Genomic DNA, 25,305 nt, shown 5'->3' with positions numbered 1-25,305 from the left:
GCAAAACTGATGATTGTGCAGCATGTTTTAACAGCAATTTCAGGCTGGTAATGCAACAGCAAAGTATTAAATTTAGCATCGGGAGCTTTTGTGAACTACATGCTTATTTACTTTCCCAACCCCATTTCAGATCAGGAGAGCTGCTCTGATAATAATGCAGGCTGCACTCATGAATGTATTCAAGGACCCTTTGGAGCTCAGTGTACTTGTCCTGTTGGATACCAGCTCACAAATGATTCCAAGACCTGTGAAGATATTAACGAATGTGACCCTCCAGGCTTTTGTAGTCAGCACTGTTACAATGAGAGAGGATCTTTCAGGTGTTATTGTGATGAAGGATACATTCTGGAAACCAATGGGAGGACTTGTAAGGTGGCAGGTGAGGAACACTGGTGTCAACTTTAAAAATGACAATAATACTAGAAAATGTCATTTTCATACTGTTACCTTTTGAAAAAGGAGATGCAACAGCTACTGACAGTCATTCATAGGTGATCACCCTGAGTATTAAAACAAACACTCAAGGGGTTAATTCGAAACTATTATTTTGGTGAAATACATTATTTAATTTAACATATCACTCCACAGTGATAAAAAAGTAATATTCTGGAGAAAAGCAGTGCTACACACCTCTAAATCATAAGTTAAAATCTGCTCTTTTATGGAGTTCATTGCATAGAGAGTGTTTAAATTCCATTCTTTTCATGTGGTTTAATGCCTATGTCATGTTCTTAATTCTGTAGTGCAAGAAATACTGGCCCGGCCTAGTTCTCTTTTGTTCTATGTCTCTTACATAGTGTGCTAGTTGTATTAGAGGAACTGTAAACCCATTGTTAACATGGGGCTCCTGGTTTAGGGATATCCTCAGGTTCTGCAGTCTGAGGAGGGTAACTTGTGGGACAGAGACCTTTGCAGTTTGAATCAGGATTGGGAGTTGAAAGTGACTCAGAGGGAAGTAAGTTCTGGATGTCAGCTGCAAACTGATAACCCAGGGTCGAGATACGAGACAGGAAGGAGAGTCTGTTGGAATAAATGATTGAGGAAGAATACAAAAAGAAAAGCCAGAGTAGATCCCAAGGTGGTTGGGATGGACAGAATAGATACAATAAAATATATTTGCCTGAGAATTGATTTTGAATTTGCCATTTCAACCCATGCATCTAGATATAATTACTGTGATACTAGAAAACCATGTCAAATTACTCAGTTACTCAGTGTTACTTGTCTAACAGAATTACTGTTGGATAGCTTAGTGGTTTATTTAAATTTCTTTTTCTTTAACAGAGTCCGGGAATCTTCTTTTGCTAGTAGCAAGTCGTAACCAAATTGTTGTGGACAACATCACCTCTCAGTCACATAGTATCTATTCTCTCATTAGGGATGGGAGGAATATTGTGGCTATTGATTTTGATTCAATCACAGATCGTATCTTTTGGTCTGATACGACACAGGATAAAATTTGGAGTGCTTACCAAAATGGGACTGACCGAAAAATAGTAAGTTTCACTGAGTTTCACTCATCTTTTCACTGTTGAATGAAAAAAAAAAAAAAAAAAAAAAAAAAAAAAAGAAGATACTGTATCTCCCACTTAAAGGAAGGGGCAAATCCCCATGTAGTAAGAAGGGATGTAGACTAAGTGAAACAACTTGGTACATGCTAAGCTATTGTTTCCTACATCTTTTAAAAAATGAACCTGAATGCTTCTGGGAAGCTTTATAATGCTAGACTATAAACTGATTTTTCCCATAGTAGGTGCATACTTCTTCAGTAGACCAGCTGAAGTTAGTAAGAGTGGGTATATGCCTAGCACAAGCACTCTGAGACTTGTTCTGTATAAAAGGCCTAGAAAATAGTTGAGATTTGGTTACCTGTTTTCTGTGTTTATAGAGAAATAATGTGTGAAAGCTGATAGTATGTTCTCTCTTTTTTTTTTTTTTTTTTTGTTAAACAGGTGTTTGACAGTGGTGTCACAGTGACTGAGAGTATAGCTGTAGATTGGGTAGGACGCAATCTCTACTGGACAGACTTTGTTCTGGAAACAATTGAAGTCTCTAAAATGGATGGGAGCCACAGGACTGTGCTGATTAGTGAAAATGTAACAAACCCCAGGGGACTAGTGTTAGATCCCAGAACTGAGTAAGATTTTTTGTTTTGTTTTGAAAAGATGCACATTTTATGATAACAATTTTCAAACCTGTGATAATGCTCAAACGGTTTTGTAAGTGACAAGTGGTATAGAAAACTGAAAATATAGTTTTAAAATGACTTATTTAGAGTGTTCATTTAATATTTAGATTCAAATGATCATTATTTGTAACATGTTAATCTGGTTTGCTCTAACAAAGACATTGTCTTCCTCAGAAACAGACCTTCCTGTATTTTCTTTGTAGGTACAAACTTTAAGTTTTGTTATATCATTATTAGTCAGCAGCGTGCCACAAATGTATGTTCAGCATAACATGGCATGCTTTCCTGTTCTCCTTCCTGACAAAGGACAGGTTCCTTTGTAGCCACAGATGAAAAATAATTGCCATCATATGTTACTGTCATCACAAAAATACCTTCCTGCTTTGAGCAGCAACAAAGTGAAATGAAATTTTCTGATTTGAACTGTTCATGTCCATTATTCTGTTTTCTGAGCTCTCCAATGCCTTGAACTTTGCTTACTGCCAGCCACACGGAACTCTTCAGTTACAGCAGTGTTAGCACTATCAATGCATGCGTGTGAAAGCAAAAGCACACATCAAGTTAGTATTTAGGAAACAGTCACATTACAGTAAGCAGTAATGATGACAGAGGAGCTTGTTTTTACTGTTCTTATTTACATAAGAAAATAGCTTAGAAGCATTCAAAAGTTTTTTATAACAGAAATGATGGTAATGTCTTGAATGGACGTATTGCTGATCTGAGTGATTTCAGTATCATTGGTTAGGACATTTCTTAAAAGCATTGCTCTTATTTTTTGGCTAATTAAGCTTTATAGGCTTTTTTTTTTTTTTTCTTTTTCCCTAGATTGGTAACTCATAGTTATTTTTCTTTCAGTGCTCACGTGATGTTCTGGACTGACTGGGGCCAAAACCCCCGAATTGAAAAAGCCAGCATGGATGGCAAATTGCGAACAGTGATTATTAACAGTAAAATCTACTGGCCCAATGGACTCTCCATTGATTACCCAAATAAACTTCTTTACTTTGCTGATGCTTATCTTGATTATATTGACTTCTGTGATTACAATGGGAATAATAGGCGACAGGTGGTTGCAAGTGATCTGGTAAGAATTTAATTAATAAACAGTGCTTTTCCATCTCCTTTCAGATACTACTTCACAGTGTATTTGCACTATCATAGCCTTGGGTGTGAATTTTTGTTCAAAATGTTCTGGTGAAGTAAGTAATGAAGTATTCTAGCTGCTTGTTACAGCTGGAAAATGAATTACATAAACTATTCAGTCTTTCAGATCTTCAGTGGAGCCTAGAGCGAACTGTAGACTTAATGCTATAGATCATTCTCATTTGATATGTCTACATAGGTGAAGTCAAAAAGTGGCATCTGACACTGCTGTTACTAACTGCTGTATCTGCAATACAATCAAAAAACTCTGGAGGACTTCCCCTTGCCAGCTCCTCTCGGTGATAATTGTAGCTTATTAATAGCAACAGAGGATGATCTGCTGCCAGGATTTGCCATGTGCTGGGAGTATCGTGAAGATGATACATCTGAGAGGATATCTTAAAGCAAAGTGCTGCTTTCAGTTGACAGGACTGTGTACCAGCACCACAGTTTACTTATTCTCATAAGATGGTATAAATAATAATGTATATTTTTAAGAGTTGAAACTTGGGACCAATTTATCCTTGGCTAGGCTGGCAGTTCTTGTGCATTAGAAACAGGTGCGATCTTTCTTGCCTCAATCTTCAGAAATTTCATTGTGCCATCTTCTTTGGCAGTGTGATAAATTATAGGGAACCTTATTGGGACTGCAGTCCTTACAGATCTATAACTCTTGTATTTTCTGCCCATGAAAATCTGCAGTTGGGCCTTTATTTTTCATTTGCTTGTGTTCTACCTTGCAGTTAGGCTGCTTCGTTAATTCCTCATGCTGTCCATATTGGGGAAAAAAAACAAAAAGGTTTTCTCATAAGTGGTGCCTTGTTTTCAGGTAGTAGATGATATTTTCATACTCTTTTGGTAAAAATAGCTTTTGAGACACAGCTGCTTGTTGTTTTTGTTTGTTTGGTTTTTTAATTTTTCTTAGCTCTGTTATTACAGGGCAAGCTTTACTATCCACAACTAAAGTCATAAACATTCTTGCCTCACAGGTTTTGCAACATCCTCATGCTCTAACTATCTTTGAAGATTTTGTCTACTGGAGTGACCGGTATACTAACCGAGTAATTAGGGCCAATAAATGGCATGGAGGAAACCAAACAGTTATGATTTATAACATTCACCAGCCTCTGGGGCTTGTGGCAGTTCATCCTGTAAAGCAACCTTATGGTAAGTTCAGCAAAACAACGTTGATTACGAAAGTATGTCACAAAGTAATGTCAGGCATTCTGTAATCAGTCATGTCAACAAATAGTCTGGGTTAAAACAAGAAAATAATTTATGCCATTGATTTAAAACTGAAGATCATTTCAGCCTTTCCAACCTGCTGAATAGTCCAGTGCTTAGGGGAGTGACCTAGGGAGCATGTAAGCATAATGAACAGCGAAAAAGAATAATAGGAAAGTAGCATGTGCAGCCATTCTGCTCTTTATTTTGAAGTTTTTATCATAAAATTGGAACATTTTTGAAAATATTTTCATTTTTTCCTCTGTGGTAAAGTGGATTTGTTCCACATACATAAGTTGTATCACGCTTTTAGGCAAATTGCTGTCATCATTCCTTGAAAGCACTTTTGCTTGATTTTACTTAATGAAATAATGCAATAAAGGATTTTAATTTATTCAAGATTTACTTTGATTGACTAACATTCTCTTTTTCCTGAAGACTTTCTGACAGGGGAGGGCAGTCTTTAGCTTGTTAATGCAGTAGTAATTTCTAGTGCTACATTATGTATGTGCTGTTTTTGAACAAAACCTTTCTCAAACATGTTCATAGCTAAAGCTGCCTCGCAGTGTTGCGAAGGTTTCATGAAGATGACTTCTCCTGAAAAATCCTCTTTATCAGCATTTTTGTGGAAGCAATCTAAATGGTTGAATTTTAATTTCTAGTAAATAATAGTAGTCATCAAAGACCTTTTAACTCTTTTGTTTCTATTTCACAACTTAGACTTCATGTTTCAAAGTGATACAAGAAATTATATGTTGAACTCCTACTACATTTGAATGATGCGTAGTTGGCTATGTTATTTCTTCAGTTTCCTCCAGATTCTTCAGTAAATAGTTTGAATCTCCCATCCTGAAAGGATATTGTGATCAGTCTGAAGGTCCTGCAGGCCTTCAGATGCAGTTAAAATTTGGAAAAGGGTTTTGACAGATTTTTGTGCCAAGAAAATGAAATATGATAATGTTGCTGGTTTTACAGTAAGGTTTATGTTCTGTTTTAAGTGTATTGTAACGCTTGTAAATGACTTGATATTGAATTTCAAGGAAATATTGGAGCTGATTTAGTGTGGAGTTGACATTTCCAATAGCAGTGAATAGTTTTCCAGCTTCTTGTATTGTTAGTAGTTGCTAGTAAATTTATTTTTCTTTTCAGGTATCAATTCCTGTGCATCATCACCTTGTAGCCACCTCTGCTTGCTTTCATCATCTGGACCACTTTTTTTTTCCTGTGCTTGTCCTTCTGGATGGATGCTTTCTCCTGACAATAGGAACTGCATGAGAGGTAGGACAGTAGTCGTGAGACATGGGGAAAAAAAAGGCTTGACAGATTTTCAGAGCCAACGCTCTGCCAACCAAAAAGCTTGCTACAGAATTGCTCATGCAATCAAAGTTTGGGACCATTCCAGGCAGGCTTCACTTAGGAAAGATGGAAAGATGGAATGGAATGTATGTGGCCTAAAGGCCTGGAGCCAGGTCCTGGAAAGAACTCAAAGAGAGCGATTTCTTCATTTGTGAAAAATGGAAGAAATGCTTATTTTGAGTACTGTAGAAAAGCTACATTTAAACTTTTGCATCTGCATCTGGAAGGAGAAAAGCATTGTTTAAAAATGTGAAGGAGTATTCTAGCCATGTTTTGTCCTTGGCATTATAAATATTCAGCTTGGAAGTGTGTTTTAAAGAACTGCACTTCTAAGAAAATAGAGGTGCAGATCTAGGGAGGGAATTGATTGATTATCATGTCTCCTTCCTTTCTGTCCTTGAGTACCACCACATACTCACCACAGTTTCTTCTTAGCAGACAGGCTCCAACTGAAGATTAATTTGATTTCTTGCTCCTAAACTTCAATGAACATCACAGTTTTGATGTCTGGAATCCATCTTGTTTTCAGTTCAAGTATATTATTTCCCATTTATGTTCAATTCTTACAGTACTTTTGTCCTTTGGGATAAAAAGCAATCAGTAGTTCTTCATTCTGATATATATATTCTGTGTATTCACAGAACTTCTGTGTAAACACTCAACTAGCTGCCCTTTATTTTAATAACTTTTAAGCACAAGTATCAGTGTTTACTTGAAGGTAAATTCATTGTTTTAGGATAAAGTTAGTATACTCTATTAGAGATAAATACAAAAAAAAACCAAAAACAACACCAAAAAACAAAATAAAACATGATACTGCAACTGTATTTAATATTAAGGCTCATCAGTTGTTGCTGTGACATTGTACGTTTCTTTTGAGTCCTGTTCAGTAGCCATTACAATCTATCTCAGGCATGTCTTGGCTCTCATTCCTAGAGTTCTGAAAAATCTGTTTGTAGAAGCTGACTGAGTGTACTTCTCCCCTTGGCTAGCAAATAAATGATCCTACCGTGTTTAACTCCTTCTCAGAACGTGTTTGTATGTGCACTGTGATTGCATAGTGATGAAACATTCAGTGTTAAAACATTACAGTTGATAAGCTCAGTCTTGTGAGGTAAAAAAACAAAAACAAAAACGAAACAAAAAAAACCCCACCAAAAATACTTGCATGTATGTAAAGTTTTACAAAGCATCACAGGTAATATTTGTCATCCCTGTTGTCATTAAAGAACCTTTAATAGTAGAGGTGGGGCATGTATTAATGCAATTTTTTAGCAGAGGAAATGTATTGAAAGTTAACTCTGACTTACGTTATATGTTTTCACAGTTGAACACCCTTTCCTTATTGCTGTAAGAGATAATATTATTTATGGAATTTCTCTGAACCCTGAGGAGAAGACCAACGATGCTATGGTTCCAATAGCAGGAGTTCAAAATGGTGTTGATGTTGACTTTGATGACTCAGAACAGATGATCTACTGGGTTGAAAATCCGGTAAGTTAGTATTTGTGTTCAGAATACACACTAAAATAAGACTTCCTACTTTAAAGTAATGTTTATGATTGAAATATATTAACATTAAAGGTAGGAATTTTAAGAAATATAGTTGAAATGAATGAAAGGCTTTTTCCCTAGGATATATAGAGAGATATATGAGAGATATATGAGAGATACTCCATCTCATTTGTACTTTAGTTTTCATTTTGGTCCACCAAAATATTTAATTAAGGCTATTTCTTGCAGAGACATGAGGACCAGATAGTACTGACAGAACTGTACTCTCAGTCCTTTGCTGTAGTCTGCTCTTTCACCAATCAGTTGGTTTAGAACTTAACTCTGCAGACAGAGCTGAAAGAGTTCTCCATGAACATAGTACATTGGACCAGTGGCACTAAATATTAAAATGAAATTATGTACCATTAGAATTGCATACTTGCATGATTTGGTTTCTAGTCTGAGCATTTCATGAAGTAACATAGTACTGAGGCATTCTTTTCTTCAATAGAAGAATAGGGTGGAAAAGTCACTGGTAGTTAATACAAGGACAATGTTTTTTAAAACAAGTTCAGGATAATTTTTAATAGATCATTATAATTGTTTGAATAACTCTCTTTTATTACTCTATGGAAGCCTGGGAGATGGATCTGGTAGGAAACTTATGATCCAGCAATATCTTCACTCTTGGAAACTTAAAAGCAGCTCATAAATTCTCAGGAATCTGTTTTTTCAGGCTGCATGGAGGATCAAGTATCCTTGGCACATCTCTGCCAGCAGATAGATGCAGCTGACATTTATAGGTCAAACAGTTCTGTAGGTGGCCATGGGCTGATGTATGCATGAACACAGCTGGCAAGTGAAATGCCAGGAGCCTTGGCAGGCTGAATGCAGATAAGCACTGTATTTTAGTCAGAGCTTCAGCCTAACAAATGAATGACTATGGGCTGTGACCTCTACCTCTGCCCATGACCTGCAGGTCCCAAGCTGCCATTGCTCATCTGCAGAGCTGAGGTGTCTGTGTCAGTCATGGATTTCTCCCCAAAGAAGATACTCCTTCTGTTTATAACAGCAGAAGTATATTTGCCTACTTTCTTTCCTTGTCCATTATCACAAGGCATCTTAATTAAAAACTTGCTTCTGCTTCCATCCATTGCATGTTTGGGTTTTCTTATGAGAGAGTCTATACCTACGTAGTTTGTATCTGTAATTTTATTCCCAGTTTTGTCAATAATTGAAGCTTTATTTACATCTCAGGAAAACATCCATACTCTTGTTCATCTTGTTTAAAGCAGGAAATAGAGAACTTGCTGTCAGTCCTCACAATTCTATCTGAGAAATGCTTCCTGAGTGTTTTTAACCTCAGCTGTCATGTTCTATAGGTTATTTAAATGCAAATGCCAGCGATAAGCAGAATAAACAATACTGGTCTTTGAAGTACTTATGATGCCATATGCTGGCTAGAAGAAATTATAAATATCTAGCATTCATCAAACTCTCAAAGTAGGATTTAAAACAGTACAGAAAATGGTCCTTCATTGCTAATTTTTCTGCGGGCCTAAGGATTCAAGTACTGGTTAATTTACAAGTAGCACAATTTTGCTAGGATTTAGCCAACAGCGCTATACTGGTGTCTTAAGGAATTACACTTATTTCAGTGAGCAGTGAATTTGGTCTGGATTTCTTGATCAGATTCTTGACATCTGAAGCATCGGTCCCTTTCTGAAATGCCATTTTTGATTCTGCTCTGAGGTAATTAGATGGTATATTAACAAAGCAATTAAGAGTGTGTGTGGACCTAATGATTCCTGGGTGAATTTCTAGAGCAGTTGTTCTGCAGAAATCCTGTAAAACTGAAGCAACTGGAAGAAAAACTCAGATGGCCAGCTACAGTAACCAGTTCAGATCTCAATGTATCTTGTTTCTCTGAGTTTTGTTACTGTATCATGCTTTAACATCACATAGCTAAAACGATTGAACCTGTAAGTGATAATTTATTTCAGAGATCATTCTGTGAAAGCTGCAGGGTTAATATCAGTTTTGATTCTTCTATTACAGTTTGTTAGAATTTTGGCTCTTTATACTTATAGGGAACACCATTTTCCTTTATTAAATGCGAGATTTATTTAAGTTGGCTACTTGAGGTATCCTGGTAAAAATCTTTCGAGAATAAAATACAAATTACAGTAGTGTGCCTACATACAGCTTAAAAATAGACAGTTCAGGCTCATGTTATATAGCAGTTTTATTTCTTTGAATCACTTTGGTGGGTCTTCATACCATATAGTTACAATTTACAATAATTTTTTTCCGTGTTTATGAATTGAGCATATAAGAATACTACTGCTAAATTTTAATTTTTCTAAGAATAGATTATAATATAAAGTACCTGCTCAAATAGTTGGAATAAATCAGCTTTTCTTTTGTTTGTTTTTGATGAAGCTGCTCTGGATGTTTACACTTGTTATTTTTTTTGAAGGGTGAAATTCACAGAGTGAGATCAGATGGATCTAACAGGACAGTTTTTGCTCCAGCAGCTGTAATTGGTGCTCCTATTGGCCTAGCATTGGACTGGATCTCTGCAAACCTTTATTACAGTAACCCAGGAACACAGTCAATTGAGGTAATGTTTAAGAACAACTGAAAACTAAGAGCCTAGCTATATTGCTGCTACATATACAGTTGGAAATTAGAACAATTTTTTAGTGAAAATCAGAAATTAGATTTATTTTTTCTAAAGCATTCAGGTAGTATGAAGAAAAGCGATTTGCACACTTGAAGAAACAAACCTAAATTTGTGCACAGTTAAAAGATTTTAAAAGCAATGTATTCTGGGAACTTTATTTGTTCATGAGTCTTTTTTCTTCAAATCAGTAGGCTCCTTGTGTTTCACACACAAACTTCCCTAACATAGTAGTTATTACTACTTTCATTCATATTTTTACTTGAAATCAAAAATCCTACTGCATTGTTTCTGACCGTAAAGGAACGTAACCATGGAATGCACTAAGATCCAGTCCCCAGTGCTCTGGTCCTATCCTGTATCTTACTGCAGACAAGCAGTCTGTTAGCATGTGAAAAATAAAAATGCCATTTAGAGTAGGGAAGTAGAGGATAAGCAACATGTAATATAGTGATAAGTGTGAATAAGTCAACGTGAATTTCCTTGTTCTAAAATATAAATATGTACTTTAGAACTTATCTAATTTAAACAGATACAAAGTTTTATGTGTAAAATATGAATTTCTTCAGTGCCTTTAGCCTGTAATATTCAACATCAATATACTATGGAAGCTTAAAGATTTGGAATGTTTTTTTGTTACTATTTTTTATTTTTACCTAGGATACTTTAGTATTAACATTGGCATGTTCCGAGCTTCTTCATGGGGGTGCATGTGAGAGAAGAAAGAATATTAGAGTACCAAGCAGCTTGCTTTTTCTTCATAGTGTTTGAACAAATTTCCTTCAATTTTAACTCTTGGTGGATTTAGACTTCCTTCCTTCCTTTCATATAATTATCTATCCTAAGTTCAGTATTATGTAATTTGACGAGTTCAATGTTTGCATAGGTTCTGAAGCTGCACGGTGAAGTAATGTACAGGAAAACTCTGATCACCAATGATGGTACCTCTCTGGGAGCTGGCACGCCAATTGGTTTGACAGTTGATCCAGCAAGGGGGTAAATTACTAAAATTGCAGTTGTATTTGCACTTGAATTTGTTTTCTACATTTTTCATATTGTTTAAGGTTTTTAGCTTCAATCCTGGATTTGATATATGTTGTTTGTTCTTTTTTAATTTATTCTTTCAAAGGCCTAGAAAATAGTTGCATGACTACGTATATGGCTGAATGAATGTCCGTTCTCCTTAGTTTACCATATACTTCACATCCTTTTTAATTAAAAAAGATCTCAGAATGACTGGGGAAAAAAAAATCATCTCTCTAAAATGGGGACCTAGAGTAAAGAGAATTATTAAGTATTCGTTGATATCTTGTAATTTCTGTTTTTAAGCCTACTGACAATAATGGCACACTGCATGGGAAAAGTTTGGATGCTGTACAGCGTAATACTAAATGTGATTTCAGTGCTTTGCTCCCAGTTCAAAACTGTACTATGCTTTTTTTTTTATTATTATTATTATTTTTTTTTTCCTCTCCTCCCAAAATCAAAGTGTTTCATAGCACTGTGTTAGTAATGAGACTGTTCTGCTGGTGACCCATCAGTCTTTCAGATAAATGAATATCTGCTTTTTTGTCTCTATTACAGAGTCTGTTTAGTGTGTGTCCTAGCAGCTCTTCAGCAGCTGGGGCAGAGCAGTGCATGTATTTCTCAGAGCCAGTTTTTGAACTTGCAGTTTTAATTCTAAATTGGAGCCAAACTTAGTGTTGAAACTGCAACCATCTATGAAACAGAATTATTATTCTCCTGCCTTCTTATTGTGCTCCTAACAGTCTTCTGAGCCTACCTCCTGACAGTATCATAGTATGGTGGATGATACAGGAGAGAGTATATGAATTTCTAAAAATGGCTTAACAAGCATTGTTGCTCCAAAACAAGATCTCTCTTCTATTGAGGTTCAGTTCCAAGTGGTCTCTATTCATCATGTGCCAAAGTATTTGGCGGAGGAAGGAGAAGGATTTAAGCATATGCTTTATTGTCAATGGGCCATTGATTTCCATCCAGCTTTGCTAGTAGGTGTGATAATGTGTTTCTGTGTTACAGGAAGCTGTATTGGACTGACCAGGGAACTGACAGTGGAGTTCCAGCAAAGGTTGCCAGTGCAAACATGGATGGATCAGGCATTCAAACTCTCTTCACTGGCAACCTTGATCACGTAGAGTTCATTACTATTGATATTAAAGAACAAAAGTTGTACTGGGCTGTCACAAGCACAGGAGTAGTAAGTGATACTTTTGTAATAGTTGGTATTACCTGTTTATTTGTGTGTTTGTGATTCCCAAGACTAATTCAGTCACTTCACTTTACTCATGGAGCTGGAAAATGTAGGACCAAGCAAAATCTGGATAACAGTTACTGATTACCTTTAAAAATAAATGATGATTTGAATGAAGAAACAAATCTCTGTTAGCATCCTGCTAACCTTTTGTTCCTCTCTGTGATAGGTAGATAAAGATTGTGTTCATGGAAGGATTTTAGTAGCATATGTTGTATTTTAATTTTGCATTGTAACATTGAACATATATTATTATAAGAATTGTAATGTTAAACTTTAAATTGATTTCTTAGATTGAGAAAGGCAATGTGGATGGTACAAATCGTGTGACTCTCGTCGTTCATCTTTCTCATCCGTGGGGAATTGCAGTGTATGATACCTTTCTGTACTATACTGATCGAGATTATGAAGTTATTGAGCGAGTTGACAAGTTTACTGGAGCAAACAAAGTAGTACTGAGAGACAACGTCCCAAGACTGAAATGCCTACGAGTTTATTATAGAGATAGTGAGTATTTGCTAAAGAGCTATTTCAAGATTGCCAACTTGTGAAAACTCTAACTTCCATTAGAGACAGAATATATACTCCCTGAAAACAAATTGTTTTATGTGCCAGAAGTGTATAAGTTTATATATATATATATATATATATATATATATATATATATATTCTGATTCTTTGATCCATTGATGTTAAATATGAAAATGCCAGCAGATTGATTACTGACACATAATGCTTAAATGGCAATTAAGATGTTTTGTTTTTTTTACCAGGTGGTTGTTCATACTGTGCAAACATATGAATTTGGTTGTACATCCGCTGGAGTTTGTGATGATACAGTTCAGATATTTGTATTTTCCTTTCACAGATTCTGCTGGTTCCTCAAATGGCTGCAGTAATAATATTGGAGTTTGCCAACAGCTTTGCTTACCCATACCTGGTGGATTATTCTCCTGTGCATGTGCTACTGGCTTTCAGCTAAATCCTGATAACAGAACCTGTTCTCCATACAACTCATTTGTAGTTGTTTCTATGCTTTCTGCAATTAAAGGATTTAGTTTAGAGACATCAGATCACTCCGAAGCCATGGTACCACTAGCAGGAAGAGGTATGTGACAGTTATAGTTAGAAGATATCTTATTATACCTAATATTTTGGCATTTCTTGCCTGCATGAAATTTGATGTTTCGAGTGCTTTAGTTTATATTAAAACTGATGAATTAATACTTTTCAGGACGGAATGTGCTTCATGTGGATGTTCACATGCCTTCTGGTTTCATTTACTGGTGTGACTTCAGTAGCACAGTTTCTTCTCGGAATGCAATACGTAAAATTAAACCTGATGGTTCTTACTTTAGAAATGTTGTTACAAATGGAATAGGACGAAATGGAATCCGTGGCATTGCAGTTGACTGGGTAGCAGGTAAGCATAGTGGAATTTAGGAGACTGTTTTTCTTTATGCAATAAAGTAGCTATTATTTGCTCAGTATTGCACATATGCATGCTGTATATATGTTTTTCAAAAGTTCTTCTGGAGACTGATAGGCTAGTTGGGACAGATTTTAGAAGAATCATCTACTGTATGCACATGAGTGTTACTGTATTCTGTTCTGTGCCACAACACAAAATTCATAGTTCTATGTTGTAAAAGGAAAAGAGTATGGATATGCAAGCCAAAAACTGCTGTGTAATAACAATAAATATTTTAGGCTGTAGTTAATGCATTTTTCATCATTGGTCACTGGTTTTCTCTGTGGAAATCAATAAGGATGTTAAAATTAATCCACTGTTTTAATTTTGATCATCTCTTATTTTACTTCCTCAAAGTGAAGCTGTGTACTTTGAACTCTTTACTTCTGAAATGCTTATAGATATTCTTTTTATAGTTTAGTATTTTATCAGCTCATGTTTCTCAGGTGGTGATGCTGTGTATTAACTTCATTGTCCTTTTTTTTTTTTTTCTTTTTTCTTTTTTTTCTTTTTTTTTCTTTTCTTTTTTTCCCATTTATTTTAAATGCAGGAAATCTGTATTTTACGAATGCATTCCTGACAGAGACTTTTATTGAAGTTCTACGCTTAAACACAACTTATCGCCGTGTTCTGCTTAAAACTACCATAGATATGCCAAGGCACATAGTAGTAGATCCAAAAAACAGATATTTGTTCTGGGCAGATTATGGGCAAAATCCGAAGATTGAACGTTCATTTTTGGATTGTACCAACAGAACAGTTCTGGTATCTGAGGGCATTGTCACACCTCGTGGGTTGGCCATAGATCACAGCAATGGCTACGTTTACTGGGTTGATGATTCCTTAGACATGATTGCAAGAATTCAGCCTGATGGTGGTGATGTTGAAATTGTGCGTTATGGCAGTCGCTATCCAACTCCATATGGTATCACTGTCTTTGGGAATTCAATGATCTGGGTGGATCGGAACCTGAAAAAGGTGTTTCAAGCCAGCAAGGAGCCGGGCAATACTGATCAACCAACAGTAATACGAGACAATATTAATTGGCTAAGGGATGTTACTATTTACAACAGTCATTTTCAGTCACGTTCACCCCTTGATGTAAACAACAATCCTTGTTTGGACAATAATGGAGGCTGTTCCCATCTGTGTTTTGCACTGCCTGATGTGCAAACACCCAAATGTGGTTGTGCCTTTGGCACGCTGAACAGTGATGGCAAGACATGTACCATTTCAACAGATGATTACTTGATTTTTGCCCTTGAGAATGCCCTCAGAAGTATTCACCTGGATCCTGAAAATCACAGTCCTCCTTTCCGTGCAGTCCGTGTGTTAAGAACGGCAGTGGCTCTGGATTTTGACAGCATAAACAACCGAATATATTTTACACAAAGTTTTCCTTCAGGGGCTGGAAGAATCAGTTATATTAGTATTTACTCAGGAATTGGCACTCCAGTAGTAGTTGCATCTGGTAAGTGAATTGAATTGTGATTTAGAATAATCAGATACTGGAAAACAAGGGCTGCAGCACTTAGCATTAGCTCAACCAGTATTTTTATATTTACCATCAAGGCAGACTGGTTATTTAAGGCAACTGATAAAATGCTCACTTTGTCTTTTCAATGTTTTCTTCTTCTGATAGTCTTTTGTATTTTCTTGTCCCATCTTGCAGGATGGGAGTGAGGGATGTTTAGCTCTTTACAACCCTACTTCAAGCACAGGACTACTGAAGTCTGAATTATCTAGTTACTTAGATCTTTAAATGGTTAGATTTGCATTGACATCAATTGTATTTCAAGAAAATATTTTTGTTGATGTATTATAAGAGAGTAAGATATTGCAATATCTCAGAATACTGTACTCAGCTGTTTTGTTTGTGTATTTGCATATGTCTAAGACCTGGGAACTCCAGATGGCATAGCCTTTGACTGGATCAACAACAGAGTTTACTACAGTGACTACCTCAATCAGACTATCAGCTCAATGGCTGTGGATGGTTCTAACCGCACTGTGATTGCCCGGGTCCCACGACCAAGAGCTGTAGTATTAGATCCCTGCAGAGGGTATGTGCTGTACTTTGTATGCCTTATCTTCACTGCAGGTGAAACTGAAGTTTGGACTTAGATGAAGACCGCTGGATATTCCTATTCTAAGCTCTAGATTTCAGCTGTGCGGAATTGCCCTAAATCTGAATATTTAAGTTTTCAAGCTGATCTCAGCCTTGGAGATTTTATTTATATTCATTGATTTTTATTTTATTTTTTTTTTAATTATTATTATTATTTTTTCTTTTCAATTTTTAATTTTTTTTAGAACACTTGTTAACATGTAGTGAATGAAGCTCCACTAAGTGTGGTTAGGAGCCAGATACTGTGTGGTAAATGAGAACGTTCAAGCAACTCGTCATCCTCCATTCATTGTGTAAGGCAGAGAAACAAGGCTATTTGTTGAAACAAAGACTTTTTTCAAGAATATTATGCCCTGATAATCAGGTTGTGCTACCAAGAGATCTATTTAAAAGTTGCATATAAAAATTCATATGTATTTAAGTTCTTTCCTACTGATGTTGTTCTTTGTGAGTGTCTCAGAAGAATTTTTGGTTCTTAGAAGTTAGGGTCAGTGTTACACTGTATATCAAATGAAGGAAGATTAGAAAGAGAATATTTCATTTGACTAGATTCTCACAGGAGCTGGAAGAACTTTTCTGAAGTTTGCTCCAGTGGAGCCCAGTGATCTGTGCTAGAAGATTCCTTTGTAAATGTGAGATAAAATAGAGGAAGTAGTTCTTTTGCCCCTAGTTTTGCACTCCACAGTTCAATTGGCAACACCAGAGTGGAGATGTCCTAGGGCAGTTAAGAGCTTTGTGAGCTTTCTTTGCTGAAAATGTAACTTTTCAATCATATTACTGACAGGTATATGTACTGGACTGACTGGAGCTCCAATGCAAAGATAGAACGAGCTACACTTGGTGGAAACTTCAGAACACCTATTGTAAGCACCAATCTGGTATGGCCAAATGGACTTACCCTGGACTACGAAGAACAGCAGCTATACTGGGCTGATGCAAATCTGTACGTATTGATAACACAGTTGTTGATTTGCGTTAGGTTAGTTTGAATACTCTATTATCTATTATCTATTTTTCTTGCTTTTTAAAAAATGTTTTCAACATTTTAATTAAGTTCAATAATTTGTATTGTAGAAATTTTAAGAATTATTTGATAGCAACAAAATATCATTTTTTGATACTGATGTGGGACTATCTACAACAAGAAGTTTTGTGATGTCACAAGCCAGATTTTGTTCAGTGTTTTATGGCATTTATTTTACTTTTAACTCATTACTTCTATAAGCATCTTCTCCTGTGCATGTGATCCCAGTGCACATTTTATTTTCATTGCTCATGGTTAATGGCCCTCAGCTGTGGAATTTGGCATCAGGTTCTTGCTTTTCCAAGCAGACAGATCCCTACCCTTCAGTGTGGACCAGCAGAATTTCTGCCACCAGCAGGAAAACTTGTAAAAACAATTTCATTTTCATTTGTTCAAATTTACCCATGTTCTCTGAGAAATCACTGCAACAATCAGACTTTCTTTTTCTGGGTCTTTCATAAAAGCAGTTTTTTTGCAGATGTCTCTGCTCCTGTGACAGAAAGGTGGCTGTAACATAATGACTCTTATGGTCTTGTGCCTCTGTGGGATCTTCTGAAAGGATGGCATGCTTACATGGATTCATCTGTTTGGAGGGAACCAATAATGGGACCCTCTGTTCTAGGGATCCAGTTACAGATGCAGAATGTCAGATGAGACATCCTCTTTTCTCTTTTAAACAAAGTCAAGGTTTTTATAATCTCACTTTCAAGTGCAGGGGAGATGAGTCCTCTTTTTCTTAAAAGAGTCCTTTTCCCCTGTGCAGAGGAGCATAAGGTTAGATATGAAGACTAGATGTTCAAAGAATGGCAGTGCTCATTAGATCTTAGTGCATCAAGAGAACACAAAAGCCAGGCACATAGCCATAACTCCTTTGTTTTTCCTCCTGCTTATTCTCATTTTGTTTACACTATGCTCCCAAAGGTGTCATCCTTCCTTTTCTAAAACAGTGTTTGCATTCTTAACTTTGTTTGGTGCATTGAATAGTAATCATGGTACTAATATGAGCATGGCTTTGTATCGAAGTTGAAAGGCTTCCTCTAAGATGCCATTATTTCTTTATTATTTTAGGCAAAAAATTGAGCGATGCACTCTAACTGGTGCAAACCGTGAGGTTATTGTTAGTACTGCTCTGCATCCATTTGCAATGACATTGTTTGATCAGCACATCTATTGGACAGATTGGAACACACGAAGCATTTACCGAGCTAATAAATATGATGGTTCAGATCAAATTGTAATGATCATGAATCTTCCACAAAGACCAATGGATATTCATGTTTGGGCAAAAAGTAAGCAGCAGCAGTGTACCAACCCTTGTAACCAGTTCAATGGTGGTTGCAGTCACATTTGTGCACCAGGTAAGCAACTATGCTTAATGACTGTAAACTGTTAGCATTGCCTATATCAGAAGTCATAACATAAGAAGTTTAAGTTGCATGGAGGTATCTGAAATATTCCTTTGTATTTCTAAATGTTTAATAATTATTTTATTTATATAATGCAACCAAGATGATTACCACTCAGGACTGTGGTACTTTGCCAACATACTTAATGACTTTTGTTGAGAATCTTCACAACTAAAAGTCATGCATGTTTCCCTAATTTAAACCAAAATGTTTGTTTTTTTTTTCCCTAAGATTTTAACTTCTATTTCCTCTGGGGCAGGAAGTGAAATTGAGCTTAGCAGCACACCTTAATAATATAGGTATTTATAATATTAACCAGTGTGTACTTCTAATATACCAATACCTCAATAATATATACAGATAGAATGTATACTGAATAGATACTTTTTATCCCTTTTTAAGGGATAGAACATCAGAGACCATTTTGCAGCCACCAAAAAATTACTTGGACAGTAAGCAGTTAAAGTGTTCCAAGTTCTGATCTCACTTTCTGTAGGGAACTCTAACTCTCTTGGGTTTCAGTGGGTTTTTGGGTATGCTTAACTGAGATAAGAATCTGGCTAAGTAGCTGCTTTTTTTATCTAAGCAGGAGATCACAAGTATTTCATTGCCTTTCATTTTCATTGCACTTAGGGCTGTGGACAGTTTTAACTAAACCCTGTCTAAAACATCAGTATTAATTGTCAAATATGAATGTAGGTCCAGCTGGTGCGGAATGCCAGTGCCCATCTGAAGGTCGCTGGTATTTAGCCAATAATAACAAGCACTGCATTGTGGATAATGGTACCAGGTGTGACACTGGTTTCTTCACCTGTCTGAATGGACACTGCATCTCAGAGCGATGGAAATGTGACAACGACAATGACTGTGGTGATGGCAGTGATGAGTTGGAGAGTGTGTGTGGTAAGCATTTAAAATAACTGCACATGAGAGTGATGCAACTTCTGTGCTGGCTGTGTGGTATTTTCTATTGCTTGCATGGCTGTAGGATCATGGATCTTCTAGCTGTAGTTCGGAAATTATCTTTTGTTTGCTTTCTTATAGACTTTGTTGTGCATGATTAGGTCTGAATGGAAGCTAATTTGCTCTAGAATCCAAAAGCATTACTGTATTAAATTTATATGACATAAACCTAATTTCTCCTTTGTTTAATTCAAATATGTATTTTACTTTTCATGCAGTACGTTTTGCAGCTGTCTTTGCCCTGGCAGGTAAAACTGTTGTGTTTTGATTTGCTACTTTGTCAGAGAACTTAGATTATGTTTTATCTATGTACTATATTCTTCATTAATTTTTTTATTATTATTTTTTACTTGTTCAGCTTTCCATACTTGTCAGCCAACAGCTTTTACCTGTGGTAATGGGCGATGTGTGCCGTATCATTACCGCTGTGATCACTACAATGACTGTGGAGACAATAGCGATGAGGCTGGCTGCTTATTCCGAACTTGTGACTCTCACACAGAATTTACGTGCAATAATGGAAGATGTATATCTCTTCAGTACGTCTGCAATGGAGTAAACAATTGTTATGATAATGGCACATCAGATGAGAGAAATTGCCGTAAGTTCTTCCAAATTACTAAGTGCTTATTTGAGTCTGACTCTTTAGACCAAAGAAGAGGCAAATCTCTTTGATTGTGAAGAATTATGACAAAGGCAGCGAAAAGGATAAAAGGTTTTTGTTTATGTTACAGATTCTGGATTGTGTTGTTTTGAAGCAAATTGATCCTTGAAAGATATTTTTGAGTACCCTGGGATCTTTCTTAAAAACTGTTGCTTTAATCTGCCTTGACCCAGCAAATACTATTAGAGTGCTTAATGTTAGTATTGTGAGTAATCCCATTGACTTGAAAAAGATTATTTGAGATAAATTGGATGCAGGACCTACATTTATGCAGAATTCACGTGGAATTTGACAGCAGATTTTTACTGTATGCTTTGCAGCATGCTATGTTAAGTATACTGGTTTTAATCATTAGGAATGAATATGTGACTCTTATACAAGCATGATTTATATTTATTCTGTTTAAGATTATAAACTTTTCAAAAAGTTATCAGTTTTATTTGTTTTCCATAAAATACCAATTGTGATCAGCTCAGTAGTAACTACTAATGCAGTTAATCAAACCAATATTTTTTTGCAGTGAGATTGTTAATGCTAGAGAAGTAGGCTGATTTAAAAGTAATAATAACAAAAAAAGGCTGCTTTAACACTGTTTTCTTGAAATATATTATTTATGACTTATTTTTTTAGTTCGAAGTGAAATCTGTACATTTGAAATTCCCAGTCTATTAGTCATTTGTTGTTGATGTGGTGATTCACACACGATCAGGTGGTTGCAAATACAAGCATTACAGTGTAGATGCTTGTCAGTTTGTATTCCCTCACCTCTGAGTATTAGCATGTATTTCTTCGATCTTTTTTTTTTTTTTGACAACACTTTTCCCAATGAAAGCAGTGGCCTTGTTTTTTCCATATAGAACAGGAGGTATGAGTGCACTTTAGCATTTGAGCAGAAATGAGAGAAAAATGGTTTGTGTTATTTGCACATTTTTTTGAGTTTTCCAAGGAAAGCTGTTTTTATACCCTATTAAAAAGGAAGATGGCAGTGAAAATGTATAGCATATTACCTTGCCTTTAATTTAGTATTGTTTTGAGTGGGTAGAGTAGGTCTGCAGCTGTCTCAGATCTGGGAATTTTAAAAACAAGTTCAGCTTCTTAAAGACTTTTGGTCACTTCTGGGTGAAAGTGATGAGGAATCACTGACAATCTTATATCTGAAAAATATGTGACAAAATGCACTCTGGATGGGTCAGATCAGTCCATGCCAGATTGGTTCCAGATCAGTCTTTTTTTTTTTTTCTTTAAACAGTGTTATGTTTTTGTATCAATGAAATGTTTTTGCCCTCTCTTTAAAGCGGAGCGCACTTGCCAGTCTGGTTTTACCAAATGTCAAAGCACAAACATCTGCATTCCTCGAACGTATTTGTGTGATGGTGACAATGACTGTGGAGATATGAGTGATGAGAGCCCTACTCACTGTGGTAAGTCAGTATGTGAATTGCCTTTTATTTCTATCATGAAGAATTGTAAAGGACCTTGTTTGAAGGCTAAACTAGGTTCTTTCTGGTATCATGAAATCATCAGGAGTTGCAGAATACTATCAGTAATTACTGAAGATATTAGCAGACTACCACATGTAGTCTCCTACCACCTACTTTAGGTGCTAAAGAAATTAGTATGCTGGACTATACTAATTTTCTTATGTATAAAAAAAAAGCTTGAGTATAAATATAAGACATATTTACAATTGTTGTGTGCAGTACTACTTGCAGAACAAATTCTCTTCATTAGGTGATAAGTGTATGTAAGAAAAGAATTAAATCCATATTTTGCATATTAAGATCAAACTAGTTTGTATAAAGAGCAGTTTGCAGACAGGCTACTAGAAGGCATCTTTCCTAGCATATTCTTATGCTTTTGCATAACACAGACTTGAAAACTACTTAAAATGAGTTGAAAAGGTAAAAGGAAGAAAGAAGTTATACATAGGCTTTTTTTTTTTTTTTTTCTTCCAGTCTCAATGACTTGCACAAGCAATGAGTTTCGTTGTACATCGGGGCGCTGTATTCCTGCTCATTGGTACTGTGATCAAGGAATAGACTGTGCTGATGGCTCTGATGAGCCTGCCTCTTGTGGTAAGCGTACATTCAGAAGAAACATACTGAAAGACAAGATGGTTCATGGAAAAAGCTATAGGTCCTCTTATAGGCAAACGGTTGAATCCAGACTAGGTGGCTAATAAGCATCTTTTGAGGTTTATTTGCTGACTCTAAGTAATCTGAGTCACTGAGTAATTAGAGTCAGTAAACGTACTTCATGCTGCGTGTGGAATATGAAGACTTTTAATTGCCAAAATTGATTCCTCTCTTAATGTATAACTTCCTATCTCTTTTTAAGACTATGGTGGCAGTGAATCAAGTGATGACAGTTAGCAAGTATTTTTTTCATGTCACTGTTTTGGATGTACTTGCTGCACAGGAAGCATGTGCACGGTATTCTATTTGGGGAAAAAAGGAATGTGGGATATGGAGGATTGTTTTTGACTAGTATGCAGAAGAGCATCATAGAACTACAGTAGGCAAATACTTCTCACGCTAATGGTAGAAACTGATGGTAGTAAGTGTGGGGAGGAGGGAAGAAGGTGAAAAGAAGGGAGAAAGAGGGACTGACTGAAGTATCTGAGAACTAACATGACAACAGTCATTAATGTCACTGTGAAAGGCGACTTAACACAAGGCCACTATGATTTAAGTAGGGCTGGTCCTTTGCACATTTCTACAGCTGCACCTCCAGCTTGAGAAAATGTCTTGCATCTTATGCCAACTTCAGATCCTCATTACATAAATAATGTAAAAGAAAACAGGGTCATTATGTGCTGACCACTGTATTCATATTGTATTTAGTGCTGCTTTCACATTTTAGTCTTCTGGTCTCAGGTTTCTGAAGCAGGGTGCTTTTGAGTTATTACAAGATCAGCAGTCTGATAATCCAAACAGTACAGTATTTGTAGAGATTGCCAGTATAATTGACCAGAGGGGGACTCTGTGCTCTTAACAGCACATCTGTTCTTACCTAAGCTTTTACTTTACATTTCAAATTTCACGGTCATAGGATTCTCCCTAAAACACCTTTCTCAGTAGATTATTGTAGTAGTGCAAGTTAGTTTAACAAGCAAAGTGATTCTATTCATTTTTAAGAGCCTCATGTGCGGACTTGTTCAAGCGACCAATTCAGATGTGATGATGGCAGATGTATCCCAGCAACATGGATCTGCGATGGTGATAATGACTGTGGGGATATGAGTGATGAGGATCAAAGGCACAGTTGTGGTAAGTGTTTAGTATTAATTTATTAATATTTAAAATATTAATTAATAAACAGGCATTTTCCATTAAAAAAAACACAAAAGACACACACAAACAAAGCCTAAAATGAAACAACAAAATCCCCTACCATTTTTTCTGTCTATAAAGGTGCACTTTAAGCATGAGGTACATTCTTCCTGTATCTTCATTTTCATTATGTTGAATTAAAATAGATTAGTTTATTGGCTTAAAAAAAGAAAGAAAAGTGTTCCAATTTTGTGAGTACTCTTTGAATTGTCAAGCTTCAGCAGTTTCATCAGAGATACTCCCTAATCATCACACACTGCATCTTCTGTGTATTAATATCTGCATTGTTTGGGCATACTTTCTTTACAAATAAATGAGCAAAATAACCCGTGGTGATTTAGAGGATGAAAGAGGAGAAGAAAGTCAGGCAAACTTGGTCCTGCTCCTTGATTTAAAAACAGCTGGATTCACTTGCAGTCCTTGCACTATTTAATTTCAATGGTTCTCCATCTGTGTGATTGCTGGAGTACCCAAATACTTTGAAGAATGTGTGAGCTAGACAGCCTAAAACTGACATCTGCTCAGCGGCCAGAAAATCTGGACAGACATGTGGAAAGCTTATAATCAGTATCTAGTAAGATTCAGAGTTCTTCAAATGGCAGCATTGGGTAAGCAATTGCAAAGTGTTCTGGCTCTTAGTCAGCCTCAATGAAGATCTATGTCCACTGATGGAACTGATGGAAATGAGTATGAGTTTCATATATGAATGTGCAGTTATTTCTGCACATGGCGAAGAGCATGGCCCTGTTGTGGAATATGTGTTGTTATCCAGGCTGCATGCTGGAGGGAATGTTTTACATACAGAGTGCAACTTGCTGACCTGGTGAATGTGCTCTCTATTAGCAAACCGCAGCTGCACAGCTGCTGAGTTTACATGTGCCAACAATCGCCCCCCGCTCAGGAGGTGCATTCCTCGGGCATGGATCTGTGATGGGGACGCTGACTGCAGTGATGCACTTGATGAGCACCAGAACTGCACACGAAGATCTTGCACGGAGAATGAGTTTACTTGTAATAATGGCTTATGCATCCGAAGCGCATACAGGTTTGTAACTAGTGTTTATCTACCCTGCACTCGTGTGTTAATTTTTACTTGAAAATGACTGGGAGTCTTTCTATGTTAATATTCCCAGTGTTCAGCATTGGCATTTAATTTTCTTTTTCTGTACCTCTTACGAGAATTCTTCAGCTTGTAGTGGATACAGAGAATACAAGCAGGACTCACCGGGTCAGACTCTATGTAATGTGCCTCTGTTTTCTGAAAGTCTCTTCTGTTGGAGCCAATAATATGTGACGTTCTTTAGAAATCAAGAGAGTGTGTCTAGCACTGGAGATAGTGGATGACTTATCGTATTTGAAAAAAAGTGTTCATTCTTCTTCAGATGTGACAGGCGGAATGACTGTGGTGATGCCAGCGATGAAAGGGGTTGCATCTATGAACCATGTCAGCAGCATCAGTTTACTTGTCAAAATGGACGCTGCATTGCCAAGGCCTACATCTGTGATGGAGATAATGATTGTGGTGATGAGTCTGACGAGCTGGAGCACCTCTGTAGTACACCAGAAGCAACGTGCTCTCCCCATCATTTTAAATGTGACAATGGAAACTGCATTGAAATGGCTAAAGTCTGCAATCGGTTGGATGATTGCTTAGATAATAGTGATGAAAAAGGATGTGGTATGTTTAGGTTTACTTGGACTGTCTTAATCTATTTAAAATGCATTGGCAGATTCAACAAAAAAAAACGATTTATGATAATTTCATAATTACAATCATATCTATTCCATGGTGGTGGAGGAATGTGTACATTTAATCTTTTTTTTTTTTTTTTATTAAATCACATCAATTATATATTGTTTTGACAAACATGAAAGTTAGGTAATTATGTAAACTGTAAATGTAGATTATAAATTGTTTCATTATTGCCTTTACATTTCCAAAATCCACCATTGGTTT

The 25,305-nt window shown here is 36.3% G+C and overlaps 1 protein-coding gene across 1 annotated transcript in view; it reads left to right on the top strand.

Moving 5' to 3' along the window:
- Positions 1-25,305, top strand: part of LRP2 (LDL receptor related protein 2) — a 105,905-nt gene that overhangs the window by 49,896 nt on the left and 30,704 nt on the right. Inside the window, exons 27-50 of the mRNA XM_072341035.1 lie at positions 131-379; positions 1,285-1,496; positions 1,953-2,137; positions 3,044-3,272; positions 4,321-4,498; positions 5,705-5,833; positions 7,239-7,405; positions 9,885-10,028; positions 10,975-11,084; positions 12,129-12,306; positions 12,654-12,867; positions 13,229-13,468; positions 13,595-13,783; positions 14,382-15,302; positions 15,729-15,894; positions 16,744-16,902; positions 18,052-18,341; positions 19,089-19,292; positions 19,711-19,953; positions 21,312-21,437; positions 21,972-22,091; positions 23,154-23,285; positions 24,192-24,393; positions 24,731-25,026. Coding sequence (XP_072197136.1) covers positions 131-379; positions 1,285-1,496; positions 1,953-2,137; positions 3,044-3,272; positions 4,321-4,498; positions 5,705-5,833; positions 7,239-7,405; positions 9,885-10,028; positions 10,975-11,084; positions 12,129-12,306; positions 12,654-12,867; positions 13,229-13,468; positions 13,595-13,783; positions 14,382-15,302; positions 15,729-15,894; positions 16,744-16,902; positions 18,052-18,341; positions 19,089-19,292; positions 19,711-19,953; positions 21,312-21,437; positions 21,972-22,091; positions 23,154-23,285; positions 24,192-24,393; positions 24,731-25,026 — 5,283 coding nt within the window. The remainder of the gene's footprint in view (positions 1-130; positions 380-1,284; positions 1,497-1,952; positions 2,138-3,043; positions 3,273-4,320; positions 4,499-5,704; positions 5,834-7,238; positions 7,406-9,884; positions 10,029-10,974; positions 11,085-12,128; positions 12,307-12,653; positions 12,868-13,228; positions 13,469-13,594; positions 13,784-14,381; positions 15,303-15,728; positions 15,895-16,743; positions 16,903-18,051; positions 18,342-19,088; positions 19,293-19,710; positions 19,954-21,311; positions 21,438-21,971; positions 22,092-23,153; positions 23,286-24,191; positions 24,394-24,730; positions 25,027-25,305) is intronic.

This window comes from Excalfactoria chinensis, chromosome 7, assembly GCF_039878825.1.
Source record: "Excalfactoria chinensis isolate bCotChi1 chromosome 7, bCotChi1.hap2, whole genome shotgun sequence".
Lineage (NCBI taxonomy): Eukaryota > Metazoa > Chordata > Aves > Galliformes > Phasianidae > Excalfactoria > Excalfactoria chinensis.
The sequence above is the reverse complement of the archived record's forward strand: the minus strand, read 5'-3'. Positions and strand labels throughout refer to the sequence as shown.